The sequence below is a fragment of the Micropterus salmoides genome, unplaced genomic scaffold, assembly GCF_014851395.1.
Source record: "Micropterus salmoides isolate LMB-PRFRI ecotype aquatic unplaced genomic scaffold, ASM1485139v1 Ms_hic_scaffold_1, whole genome shotgun sequence".
Classification (NCBI taxonomy): Eukaryota; Metazoa; Chordata; class Actinopteri; order Centrarchiformes; family Centrarchidae; genus Micropterus; species Micropterus salmoides.
Window position 1 is genome coordinate 60,204,031 of NW_024040040.1, and position 14,416 is coordinate 60,218,446.

At 40.3% G+C, this 14,416-nt stretch overlaps 2 protein-coding genes across 2 annotated transcripts in view; one reads left to right on the forward strand and one right to left on the reverse strand.

Moving 5' to 3' along the window:
- Positions 1-5,069, forward strand: part of tbce (tubulin folding cofactor E) — a 19,597-nt gene extending 14,528 nt beyond the window's left edge. Inside the window, 7 exon segments of the mRNA XM_038700121.1 lie at positions 5-49; positions 51-63; positions 147-285; positions 2,358-2,426; positions 2,566-2,625; positions 2,751-2,842; positions 4,573-5,069. Of these exon segments, the coding sequence (XP_038556049.1) occupies positions 5-49; positions 51-63; positions 147-285; positions 2,358-2,426; positions 2,566-2,625; positions 2,751-2,842; positions 4,573-4,668 (514 nt within the window). The 3' untranslated portion in view covers positions 4,669-5,069.
- Positions 5,070-11,471: 6,402 nt separating this feature from the next.
- Positions 11,472-14,416, reverse strand: part of LOC119914600 (nidogen-1-like) — a 62,542-nt gene continuing 59,597 nt past the window's right edge. The window contains exon 20 of the mRNA XM_038734005.1: positions 11,472-13,425. Coding sequence (XP_038589933.1) covers positions 13,289-13,425 — 137 coding nt within the window. The 3' untranslated portion in view covers positions 11,472-13,288. The remainder of the gene's footprint in view (positions 13,426-14,416) is intronic.

A 14,416-nucleotide genomic window follows, 5' to 3' on the forward strand; every position in this document is an offset into this window, starting at 1 on the left:
ACAGAACAGCCAATCAGATGCTCATCGCCAAACTGGGACGACTGGTCGTCTGAACGCTGTGAGGTCAGCTGAGCCTGTGTATGTGTGTATGTATGTTTATGTATGTATTTGCGATCATGCTGACCCGTTGCCATGGTTTCCATCAGATCCGCCCTGATGACAGGAGGGGGGCGGAGCTCGACTACATCAAGATGTTTGGGGAGGAGTGGCTGAAGGCGGGCGGGGGGACTCAGCCCAGCAGCCAGTTCATCTGCCAGCACCCTCGTTACCTGAGCCTCATCGACAGTAAGCCACGCCTACAACTGCCACGATTTAAAGGAGTAGGCGGCGACACCTAGCAACAGCAACAGCGATGTCACAATAGCAGAAATTTAGTAGACATTACCGATCCCACTTATTCACGTCCGACACGGATACTGATTCTCTTGCTAACAGTTAACGCAGCCTCTGCCATGATATCCATACTGAGAATACTGAGAATACCAAGCTAGTACACGCATCATTGAAGTGAACGGATCGGCCCATCCATCAGCCCGTTGTCACCGATAACCTTTCCAGCTATTTGGGTAAGAATCGGACCGATATCAATGTCGGCCATCCCTAACCAATACCAGTAAAATTCCACAGTTCTCGATACCAGTTCGATACCACGGAAAAAAACTAAAACCAATCAATAAATCCCCTCATGTACATCAACATCCCCTCCTCTAAGAAAAACATATGAAGATTACAAAAACAGCTGTGAAAGCTGTGAGACGAAGACCAGGACGGATGAGATGTGGTTTGATGTTGAAATTACAACCCTGCACTGTGCATATTAGATTAATTAATTTAATAACTTAATTTTCTTAGCTTCAAATGTTTAAGGGTGGTCACTATGTCAGTTGGAGATATTTATGTTGATAAACAAAATTGTTGATGAATGAAATGGATCGTGTTGACCTTTTCAGACGGTCCCTAACTCCTCCTACCGTAACAGGCTCGTCGGACAGACGCTCAGTTCGTAGAGATGCAAACTGCATCGTCATCTTTGGTGATTTAGAGTAGAGCTGCAACGAAAATGAATAGACAACTTTTTTGATAAATAATTTAATTTAAATACATCACTTTGGGCTCTGAAAAAAATTGTGGTGAGCATTTTTCACAATTTCATTTTGAAAAATGGACTAAACAGTTTAATCGTGAAATTAATTGGCAGATTAGTCGATAATGACAATAATCTTTAGTTGCAGCCCTATTTTCGGGTGATGTAAACTGTGAAACGTCTTCCTAAATCAGCTCTCCAACTGTGAGAAGGCTTTGACGCGGAGCTGTTGAAGGAAACAGCCGTGAAACTAACTTCACCCGGTTTCCAACCACGCCTCTTTTTTATTGGACTGGCCAACGCGGAGCTGCAGCTGCACTTGTTGCTATCTTCCACATGTTGGATCCCCGGTGCCTTCCACACCTGGCGAAACAAGTACTGACATGTTTTTAGAATTTTGGTTTCAACCATAGTCTGTATAAAGAAGTGGATGTAGTCATGGTGACGTCACCCGTTGGTTTTGTGGACCGCCGTTTTGAAGTTTGGCCGAACGGTGCTGGTTAAATTTACACGGCCGTGGGTACCAGTCACTCTAGCCTGATTGACAGGTCGCCATGGTAGTGACTTGTAAATCACAGGGAAGTCCCGCCCTAAAGCCTCCCCTGCTTCCTGGTCTCTGTTCCTCTAAATGGGACCATAATTTACTAAAATGAACATCATGCTGTGTTGAAGAAGACTTGAAACTAGCGACTGAGACCATAAACTCATCAGGAAAGTGTTTACTGAGGGAATAAATCAGCTGAGAAGTAGAAAGATTTTATTATTTCTAATGGAACGGGACTTCTTTTGCAACCTGAAGAGTCGCCCCCTGCTGGCTGTTCTATAGAATGCAGGTTTAAGGGACAACTGCGTTGGATTCACGTTTCACACCGAAAGCTTCCCGCTTGGTATCGACTGTGACGTCCCTACTCAGCACGTTTGTTATACAAACCAGCCCCTCAGGACACCACTAATTTCATGTAAACTTTTAATAAAACAGGTACTTGCATGCAGGAGTGAATTTCCCTCTCTGCCTGAACCTCTGAACAGCACTGATGCTCAGTGTGTAGTTCAGGCAGCCTGGGAGAGGTGGGTATTTCACACACAAAGCAAATTAATCATGTACTGTTGGTTTTTGTTTTTCTGTAATCTATAGATGACAAAAAGTACTTCTCATATTTGAGATGTACTGTATTATATACACTATAAAATACCTTTAGATGAATAAAGTTTATTATTATTTAGTCTCCTCTGATGATAATAATGATGAAGAACATCTTGTCTTGTGTTTCAGAGTACGGAGCTCCAGAGGAAGGCGAGCTAAAGAAGCCGGAGCCGTTTGCCCTGAAGAATCAGCTGTTAAGTTAGTCCCACTCCCCTCCTTTCTGCTAGCTGCTCTCTGATTGGCTAGTGTAAACATACATGAGTAAACACGCTGTGGTTCCAGCAGAGTAAAACCACACACAGGAACACTGATCTTTTTCCTCGTCTCTCCTCACCAGAGATCGTGTTCGTGTTTCCTGATGACGCCGAGCGGAAACCAATCGAGAAGAAACTTCCAGGTAAAACGGCCGAAAAGGAAAGTCAGGTTGATTTTCTGTGTTTGTTGAAACTAAAAAAAGCATTTGTGTCTTCAGGAAAAATAGTTTTCTAAATGAATCTGGATTCATGTCCATCTGTCCTGCAGACTCCATGGTGGTGCAGAAGGTGAAGGGACTCCTGTACCGGCTGCTGAAGGTTCCTGCAGCAGATCTGAAGCTCACCTACACCAGCCCCAAGGTCTGTGCTCAGCTCTCCCTACGTTTGGAGGTTCTACCTGAATCTCTGCAGTCTGGAGTTCAGTTTCATTCCCGTCAGATATCAGACCTGTTTCACAGTTTACTGCTCACAGCTGAAGTTACTGCAGATGCAAATACAAACGTTTCCTGCTGCTTCACATTAAAAGCTTTCCTCTTGCCAAGCGGTGGGATGTTGAAGGATGCAGTGTATTTTTAACCAGCACCACTACTCGCTGACGCCAGACAGATATCTAGCATCTGGAGGAGTCAGCTGACTCGACATCCACATCCAGCCAGTGAGAGCAGGCCGCTACAATTTTGATAAAAAATAGTGCTGAACAATGATTAAAATTTTTAATCATGCAATTAATTCCATTGTTACGCACAAAATTGAATAATGAATTCTAAAGTAGTGTTTTGCGCACTTTTAATTTAAATGTACTGCTATATACACAAAAGTGCCATAACATAAACATATAAGGAGCTTTTTACCAGCAGTATTCCCTTTACACAGTAGCAATAAAATATTTCGTTTAAATCTCAACTTAAACATTAATGTAATCGACAAAGCTATTTGCCACTGCCAGGGCATTACCTTTATCTAGCTTGTTAAAACAAGTTAGAGTCCAGAGCCACGATCAAAACATCATAACAGGCTCCTTCTGAGCGACAGGTTAACACATAAATCTGTTTTCAGGGATCAGCAGAAACAGTCTGTGTTCAGTAGCAAGTGTCCCTGTTAGAGTGAGCTGAAGTGCTCGCCTCACGCACTCACCCGCCCACCGACAAAGTTGAAATTTTCTTTAACTTTTTGTACGCGACGTGCAGCACAAATCATTGGAAGAGAGACTGATCCTCGCTGTTTATGAGTTTCCAGAATCTATTACTGTTTACTAAATAGGACACGACATGTTCCCCAATATTAACCAGCATGCAGCGTGTAGCTCTCCACTTCTCTGTGGCGTTTGATCGCTTGTCTTGCTTTTGTTTATCTGCTTCTCCCACACGCTGCATCCAGCGTAGTCTGCTGAAGCCTCCCTCCACTGCTCGTTTGGGTGGCTCTTTATTTTGTGAAAATGTCGTCTGTTGGCTGTGTGGCTTTGTTGTGTTCAAGCCCTCTTGAAACCATTTTATAATAATCATGTTTGACCAGTTGCTCTGTCACATGCAAGTGTGAGCACACACACAACATTTAATACTTAATTATATGTTGGGGAAATGTATCAGAACCAGGGCCCATCCACCTGTGTTGTCACATGTGTTTAAGTATATCGTTATTGCAGTAACTCTCAATATTGTGCAACTTTACATCAAGACAGCATGAACAGCACAGCGACCTGCCGACGCTGAAAGTCGAGAAGTCTGCTCTGGGCTTTAGCGGTGCTGTTCTTCAGTAAAAACGGGTGTAATCCACTAGAAAAGGACACCATGTGGTCCGCAGAAACATACAAACAGCCACAGCGACAGACTCTTACAGTGAGCGTCACACCTCCTGAAGGTGAACAGCTTCACGTGCAGAGGAAACATTCGCTCCATGAGAATACGGCTCAGCTGTCGGCTCGGCACAACTGCCCCACTGTGATAAAACCCCTTAGGATTAGCATAAAACAGTTCTTACAATATAATACTTGGACCCAGTTATGTTCCTGGGACCCAGTTGAGTTCCTGATCAGCCCTGCACCGTTTTCTTCCTGAGCCAACGTACTAAAGTAAAGTTCCGTTTCTTTGTAGAATGTGGGGACAGAGTTTGAGATCGACAGCGACCTGAAGACTCTACAGTTTTACTCCATAGAGGATGGAGACCAGGTGTTGGTGCGCTGGTCCTGATCCGGACCAGGAGGCGAAGGACCAGCCTGGTCCACAGCAGAGACAGAACTTCAGCTGCTTCTGTGTCAGACTGAGATGTAGCAGCAGGCTGCGGACGCTTGCTGGAGAGGACTCAGAGAGGTGGATTCACTTCAGAGTGACGCTCAGACTGTTTAACGCCTGTGTCAGAAATTATACCGCTCGCGAAGCAAATCCAGGATGACACATGTCAGTCTGTCCGCTTGGATTTCCTTCAGGACTTCATTTAGAAACATCACAGAGGAAATCTACAGCTGCACCAACAAGTTTAAGGATTTAATGAATAAATAGACCTTTCACACTTTTTGCTTTGGTTTGAGTCGGGGGCTTCAGCTGTATAACCCGTGTCAGCATTTCAGTGTAATAAACTGTGTGATATATTATCATGTAGTCAGTCTCCTGTGATTTCAAATCAACTAAAAAAAAAACAACAAACAAACAAAAAAAAAACTTGTCAAAGTCAACTTTATTGTCAATTTGTCCATGTGCAAGGCACACACACAGGATTGAAATTTCTTTTCTTTCACACAAGAAAACATAGTTAAACAGTAATTAAATAATTTACAATCAGTGCGACAGATCCTCGTGGTAAAGCGTTTCCTCACCTTTAGGAAGTTATATTGCCTTACTCAGACCATGTGAGACGGAAGCTCTGCAGAAAGCAAGTAAATCAACAGAAATGTTTGTGTTTAGTGGTGCTTAATCAAGTCTACAAACCCAAACTTTAAAACAGGTAGTAGGGCCGGAGGTTTCATTTATTAAAAGAAAGGTGACAATCCGATTTAAAGAAATCTTACTTAAAGGACCCAGCACATTTAGTTTTTTTCAGTTATCAGAAGGTGATCGGTTTCTTCTCGCTACAGGGGACACGACTCTTTAATGAGAAGAAGTAAAATGTAAACCTGAAACAGTTTAGCTGGTCCTGCTGATCGCTGCCTGACTCTGCTGTTACATAAACGGACAAACAGAGCAGCAACACTGAGCTGATCAGTGTTTTAGGATTAAACGGCCACATCCATGTTCCTCATCTTAATACAACTCGCATAGAGACGTTTGAATTATCATTAACTTCAACCAGCAGAGGGCAGCAGCAGCTGTATCCCTCCTTACAGCCCCAAACATTCAGTAAAGGACTAGTACGCTCATTATTACTTCTATCATTTATATGCAAAACATAATTTATGCAAAATCCAAAACAAACCAAACTGAACACAAGCTACTCTGTGAGTGAGATCACAAGCTGCAGAGTGACGTCCTCTTACTGACGAGTGTGCAGGTTTCTGTCTCTGCCACAAGTCTTCCGGGTGTCTTCTATCTCCAGTAAGTGAAACACCTCCATCATTAGTAGTTTCTGATTTAACAAACTATTTTATATTTTTATAAAAAAATCTTTCACTGTCATGTTCATTCAGTAAACGTAAACGTAAACATTATATTTATAACAGTAATAACATCCTGGTTTGGATTTGTGTTAGTTATGATATATGAAATATGATATAACATTTTTATTTGAGTAACAAGCTAAAATATTTTAGTTGCTTACTAATTTTAAATAAAAGCCAAAACCTTGAATTGTTTGAATTTCGCAAGTGTTGTGAAGTTGACTCTTTAGGATACATCTGGTGTTATTCTATATGTTAATGTATTTTTTTATTGGGAAGAAGTTCCATGAAAAGACCAAAACAAATCTTTTCCTCCTGTCTGTTAAAACACTACAGTGACCAGCTGCTTTGAATTTGTGAGCTCTTACAAATATTGACAGTTTTGAGAGATGGACAAACATGTCATCAAGAATTAATAATAATAAAATAACATATAACTGTAGACTTATCCTTTTAAAAATCACTTAATAGAAATAATGGATCCATAGGTAAGAATAATAATACATTTTATTTGTAAAGCACTTTACATTTGAAACAAATTTCAAAGTGCTAATTTTTTAATCTCAGAAAGTACAGAATATTCAAGCAGACATGTTCCCACTGTTTTTAGTTTCTCAGGAAGTGTTGACGTGTGTTTTTTTATTAATTCTGGATCTCTCTTGTGAATCCAAGATGGCTGCAGCCTCCGTCCTCCATGATGGAGCAAACCAAGAGCCACATTTCAAACCTGCAGAGGGTGAGTGTGATACCCCAGACTAGTGATAGAACGATTATTTGGGCCAATATCTGGCATTTTGATATTATCTACTGATAGAGAGCTTAAGCCCCCATGGAACCTTATTTCAGAAAATGTATTTATGGTAGTCAGCAGTGAGAGACAAGTAATGTTTAGATCCCGTTAGGGCTGCACAATAAAACAATAATTATCGCAATATAATTTTTTTTCAATTACAAATGTTAAATAAATATTCAATAAATGTTTGATTTTATCATACACGAATTAGGACTGATTTTGTTGAGGAAAAAGGGTTGAAAAACTTTTACTTAATTTTACTCTGTGGCTCAGGAGGTAGAGTGGATTGTCCGTTAATCAGAAGGTTGGCGGTTCAATCCCCGCCTCCTCCAGGCTGCATGTCGAAGTGTCCTTGGGCAAGATACTGAACCCCGAATACCCTGGTGGCTGTTCCACCAGTGTATGGATGTATATGAATGTTAGTTTCTGTTTGAGCACTTAGGCTCACAGAATGTAAGAATGTGTGTGACTGGTGAATGCGATGTAGTGTAAAAGGTGATTTACACATACGGACCATTTACATTCACTCGTGCATATTTGTTGACAAAGATTTTATCATAATTGTTTTGAATGTTCTACCTCAGATTTGTGAAGTGATCCACTGTTTGGCCTCAAGTGTTGACCATAAAGAAGAGTTTAAACCACAATTAACCGTCAGGTTTCTTCAACTTAAACCCAGGAGCAAAAATCAGCCCTTAAAGAAAAACTGATTTGATACTTATCGTGATAATTATCAATATCGAAAGATATGAAACTTTTCGTGATAATGTTTTTGGCCATATTGTCCAGCCCTAGATCCCGTTTGAATTGTGTCCTGGACTACACACATGATGTTTGTCAGTTTAAAAGATAATTTAAGTCAAGAAAGTCGCAGTTTGTCGAAAAAACAATAAAGCCATTTAATGGACATCTTTCGTGTTGCACAATATACGTTACCATAATGTTAACGCTGTAATGCAAGCTAACATTCACTGCTTGCTTGCTACTAGCTAATTAGCTACAGTATGTTCCACTTACAGATGTAACGACTCCTGGTCCTTTCATCACATCATGTACACATGGAAGGTCACTGACGTTAGCTTTAGTCACGTAAGCATCACATTAGCTTCTATGACGGTAGCTTTGGTTGTCTTAATGGTCAAAATATCGACATTGTCCATTGAAAAACCCGTATCAGTCATCCAATACTCCATACAGAGTATTCCTTTAAGCTGCATCGGAGTGAAACGTGTCACCTCTGACCCCGTACTCCACTGATACAGAGGATGAGATAACAACATGAAACCCAACACACCAGACTGCTTCTGTGTATTCATTAAAAAACAGGTTTTATTGAGGTTGCACAGGCTGTTAATGGCTGATGGTCAATACAGACAAAAAGTACTTCATGTACACAGACCTGACGTGATGTGAAACCAGTCTGCAGGGCTGCACGCCACCGATTACTGCCACTATAGTAGTCGTGGACATTGCTTTCATTATGTATTAAGCACTTGTTAATATTAAATGCCATCAACTGTTAATATAAAATCGTGGTTAATAATGAACCTCTTGTGGTAGTCAATGTGTTGTCGTGTGCAGCCCTGTCAGACTGATCACTGTCCATTCCTGATGAGGTTTCCAAAAAAACCTGAGTGGAGTTTCCCAACGTTATGCTAACCTGCTCTTCACTTCACCTTCAACATGCCGAGCCCGGTGCTGTGCTGCCATGTTATCATTGCTTTCTACATCTGAGACATCGACACTTGTGTTTCCAGGCCGGACTTTTCTTCCTGCTGCTGTAAAAGCTCCAGTAAGTGAACAGTTACAAAGAAATGTGTGGGACATTTCTTTCTTGAAATGAACGTCGCCTGTCGCCAGTTTTGCTGAAAGACATTTTGGCCTTTTGAGATAATATTTTGTAAACAAACCAGTAATGTCTTAATCCCTTAGTGAAAATAAAAGTCTAATTACTTGGATGCTGAAAATATTTGTGGAGGAAAATGTTTTGGTGAATAACACACCAGGGATACTCCGGGGAAACTAAAAAATGTTTTGGTTGCACATCGACATGGATGATTTTTGGAAAAGCCACACACCTGTCTATATAAGACCTTACAGCTCACAGTGCATGTCAGAGCAAATGAGAATCATGAGGTCAAAGGAACTGCCTGAAGAGCTCAGAGACAGAATTGTGGCAAGGCACAGATCTGGCCAAGGTTACAAAAAAATTTCTGCTGCACTTAAGGTTCCTAAGAGCTCAGTGGCCTCCATAATCCTCAAATGGAAGACGTTTGGGACGACCAGAACCCTTCCTAGAGCTGGCCATCCGGCCAAACTGAGCTATCAGGGGAGAAGAGCCTTGGTGAGAGAGGTAAAGAAGAACCCAAAGGTCACTGTGGCTGAGCTCCAGAGATGCAGTCGGGAGATGGGAGAAAGTTGTAGTAAGTCAACCATCACTGCAGCAATCCACCAGTCGGGGCTTTATGGCAGAGTGGCCCGACGGAAGCCTCTCCTCAGTGCAAGACACATGAAAGCCCGCATGGAGTTTGCTAAAAAACACCTGAAGGACTCCAAGATGGTGATAAATAAGATCCTCTGGTCTGATGAGAACAAGATAGAACTTTTTGGCCTTAATTCTAAGCGGTATGTGTGGAGAAAACCAGGCACTGCTCATCACCTGTCCAATACAGTCTCAACAGTGAAGCATGGTGGTGGCAGCATCATGCTGTGGGGGTGTTTTTCAGCTGCAGGGACAGGACGACTGGTTGCAATCGAGGGAAAGATGAATGCGGCCAAGTACAGGGATATCCTGGACGAAAACCTTTTCCAGAGTGCTCTGGACCTCAGACTGGGCCGAAGGTTTACCTTCCAACAAGACAATGACCCTAAGCACACCGCTAAAATAACGAAGGAGTGGCTTCACAACAACTCCGTGGCTGTTCTTGAATGGCCCAGCCAGAGCCCTGACTTAAACCCAATTGAGCATCTCTGGAGAGACCTGAAAATGGCTGTCCACCAACGTTTACCATCCAACCTGACAGAACTGGAGAGGATCTGCAAGGAGGAATGGCAGAGGATACCCAAATCCAGATGTGAAAAACTTGTTGCATCTTTCCCAAAACGACTCATGGCTGTATTAGATCAAAAGGGTGCTTCTACTAAATACTGAGCAAAGGGTCTGAATACTTATGACCATGTGATATTTCAATTTTTCTTTTTTAATAAATTTGTAAAAATTTCTACATTTCTGTTTTTTTCTGTCAAGATGGGGTGCTGAGTGTACATTACTGAGAAATAAAATGAACTTTTTTGATTTTTGGAAAATGGCTGCAATGAAACAAAGAGTGAAAAATTTAAAGGGGTCTGAATACTTTCCGTACCCACTGTATCTGTATTGGTGTGTATAGAGTCCATCCCCTTCCGTTGGACCACCATGGGACCTTATTTTGGAAAAATATACGGAAAAAATATGTACGGTGAGACAACTAATGTTTAGATCCCGTTTCAATTGAGTACTGAATTACACGCGTCAGTATTTAAAGATCATTTAAGTCAAGAAAGTTGCAGTTTGTTGGAAAACTGTTTGAAGTATAAGACTGAAAATACGTAATTATAAAGACCACAAAAGTCTCATATGTGACGTCAACTGTTTCACTCAATGATTCAAGCTAGCATCACTGAAGCTAGCTTCACTGTAGCTAATGTCACTGAAGCCAACGGCATTTAAGCTAACGTCATTAAAGCTAACATTACCAAAGCTACCGTCACTGAAGCTAATGTCATTAAACCTAAAGTCACTGAAGCCTGAAGCTAACTTCATTGAAGCCAGTGTTAGTGAAGCTGACGTCACTGAAGCTAATGTGATTAAAGCTAACATTACCAAAGCTAACAACGCTGAAGCCAATGTCACTGAAGCCTGAAGTTAACGTAACTGAAGCTAACATTACCGAAGCTTATGTTACTGAAGCTAATGTCATTGGAGCTAACATCGCTGGAGCTAACATCACTGAAGCTAATGTCAATAATCTTCCATGTGTAGATGTTGATGAAAGGACCGGGAGGTTTGGATTAAACACATCAGGTCAGATACATCTATGTGTGGAACATAGCTAAGTTACCTAGCCAGTAGCAAGTAAGCAGTGAACGTTAGCTTAGCATTACAGCGCTAACATGTCAGTGACGTATATTGTGCGAGACTAGAGATGTAGTTCATTAAGCGGTTTCACAAATAACAAAATGTTACTGTTTTATGACAAACTTCGACTTTCTTGACTTAAATTATCTTTTAAACTGACAAACATCAAGTGTGTAATTCAGGACACAATTCAAAAAACATTAGTTGTCTCTCACTGTTGATTAGCGTACATTTTTTTTCTGAAATAAGGTCCCATGGGGTAGAAAAGAGGGTCTCAGGCTCTCTAGAACTTTTTACACTGTACAATATTAACCGCTATCTTAGTCACAATTCTTTAATGATTGGCAAGACTTTCGATGTATGTTCTTTCTAATGAAATTGAGATAGAATGTTTAGAATGTTTCAGAATTTTTAAAATCAATTTCATAATGGTTGAAAAGTTTTATTAGAAATCTGATTTTGTTTTAATATTTGCAGTTAAAGACGTCCAAGGTTTTTGTTGTTGTTTTTTTATTTAGTTTTTGATGAAAACACTGACTTATATCAGCGCCTGGAACTAATCAACAAGTCTTCATTGTAAAAAAAGAAAAAGATGTTTACATGAAAAGCACAATACAGGAGCTACAACCCAACCAACATGAACTTGGTCTTTACCTGCACACACCTTCACAGTAATCATCAGGTAGAGCTCAGGCTAACATAAGCACAATTCAAAAATCAGAGAATATCATCTGCATATCAAGTAATTATTTACAGTTTCATATAAAAAATACAATGTGAGTCTTAGCACAAACAACAGAATAAGTATTAAAAGTTTTTTTAGCCCTCAGTAAAGTCTTACAGACCGCAGGCTCATGGTGGCGCTGTTACTGCAGAGTTAACTCACAAAAAACTAAACGTCAGTTTAGAAAACATCTCATTTTATCATATAGGTTTGCTAAAATATAGGGTAATTTCAGATTGGTAGTTTTAAACATTTTAAAAACTTACAAAATTGAAATTTAGTCTCCAGTTTGACTGTAATTCACCTCATCACAAGTTTAACAGGCCTCTGATGGTTAGAGCTTGTTCATTAATCGATTAGTTGTCAACTATTAAATTAATCGCCAACCATTCTGATAATCGATTAATTGATTTGAGTAATTCTTTAAGAAAAAAAAAAGTGAAAATTATCTGATTCCTGCTGCTTAAATGTGAATATTTTCTGGTTTCTTTCCTCTGTGACAGTAAACTGAATCGCTTTGGGTTTGTGGATAAAAAAAGACATTTACGGACGTCATCTAGGGATTTGGGAAACAATGATCGACCTTTTCTACTATTTACTGGATATCTTCTGCAGCATTTTCAGACTTTGACTGGACGGGAGGGGGAAACGTAGCAGAAGGTCTGAGTTTTATAACAAAAACGTAGTAGTGTGGATGGAGTTTTAGGATGAATTCCGAAAGATCACTCTGTAAATCGACGACGCCTGCCCTCGCCATTGATTGTAGTTTTCTTTTCCTACAAATGTCTCCAGTCTTCACTTAATAAATCTGGATTAACTCTACAGACATTTGTTTTCCTGCATTCTTGTGGCTAATTTGCCAAACTGCTTTTTCACTCTTGAACTCACTGAACAGTTGTTAAATTAAATTCATGCCACAACTCTCAAGCTAGCCTTGGAGCTGATGTGATCAGATTTACCTCCAGAAGCCCGTTGGCAGATCGGTATGATTGTCATGTTGTTGTAGATTTGATTAAGTACGAGATGACTGATCACAAAAGCTCTCACTGGTTTTTCTGCAGAACAAAAATGTCATTTTCAGGAATATTTAAGGCACTTTTCCCCTGTGGGAACCTGCTTCCCACAAGTATTTGGTTGCTAGAATAACACCTGATTGTTTTTACCTTTCAGACCACATCTATAGAAATCAATAAGGAGCAACTACTTTTTAAAATACAATAAAAACTCTGAACATGAAGTTCATTGTTCAGAAACATTTCAAATAAAAAGTGTTTTTAGGTCACCTGCTGCCTTTTTAGAACGTCCCTGTGTCAGAGTTAGTGTTACTTTGGTATAAAACAACCTGGAGTCAGATTATAAAACTATAAACTATGTCTGAATTCAACAGTTAACAGGAGGAAGCTGGGCCTGCTGAAGTGTGACATCATAAATACAGTGAACAGCTTTCAGGGTCCAAAAACACCTAAAACTGTAGAAATGATCGTACAAATGTTCAATTCAAGTAAGAAAAGTAGAAAAACACCATAAATTCAGTTAAGTTTGTCTTGTTTTTTTTCTCTCCAAGCAGCAGCAGTGTTATCGTTGCCTCACAGGTTCCTCTCCTCACAGCGGCCGGCGGTGGTGGCGGTAGCGGTGGCGGCGTCTGGGCAGCGGCAGGTGAACCCGCCGAGCCGCGGCAGGCACAGGTGAGAACAGCCGCCATTGTTGGAGCAGTAGTTGTAGGCTAACGGGGGGAGAAGGAAACAGTGTCAGTTGTTAGTACTAAAGTTTGGTTTCTGTCAGAAAGCTGCAGATGCATCAGCCTAAAATATAAATAATAGAAAAAATTATAATAATCACATCTAAAGTTCATTAACCTTACAAAGAGGTTCGATCAATTGATTGGGTCTATAAAATGTCAGAAATGTCAAACAATGTTTCCCAAAGCCCAAGAGGACGTCCTCAAATGTCCTGAATGAAAATATACCATAAAATATTCACATTTAAGAAGCTTAATCAGAGAATCTTTACTATTTTTTTCTTTAAAAATTACTCAAACCAATTAAATACATTATCACAATAGTTGCTAACTAATCAATCAATCGACTAATCCTTGCAGCTCTAGTATCATGATGTTAACTGAGCCCACAATAGCATGCTAACATGCTAAATGTTATCATTTTCCAGAGCTGCAACACATAATTGATGAAAAGAAAAACAATCTAAAACTTTCTTTGATAATCGATTAATTGGCTAAAATGTTAGTTCCCCGGTTCTCAATTGTGAGGATTTGCTGCTTTTCTTGATCTTAAATTTTAGTAAATGTAATTATTTTTGGGGTTAAAGACTGGTGGCAAGACATTTGATGATGTCACCCTTTCACTCTGGTATTATTAAGACGGGCTTTCTGATGCTTTACAGACCAAATGATTGAGAAAGTAATCTGTAGAATGAAAACTGAATCAAACTCACTCTGCAGGCCTCAACGCTCAATTTGTTTGAGTTTTTGTTTGAGTGTTCACATTATTTTGGCCCGTCAGACTCCAGTCTGAAGTGGCCACGGCCTGAAAGAGACCCGCATGCTCAGAAGAATAATACGACGTCACATGGAGGCCACAGAGGTCAGCGTCTACGGGTTTATTTTTAAGTTGATTTCAGGTGTAAAGATGGGAATTCATTAGCAAATGATGACGAGGACTAGGAGGAGGAGAGACACATTTTTAATTATAGTGGGA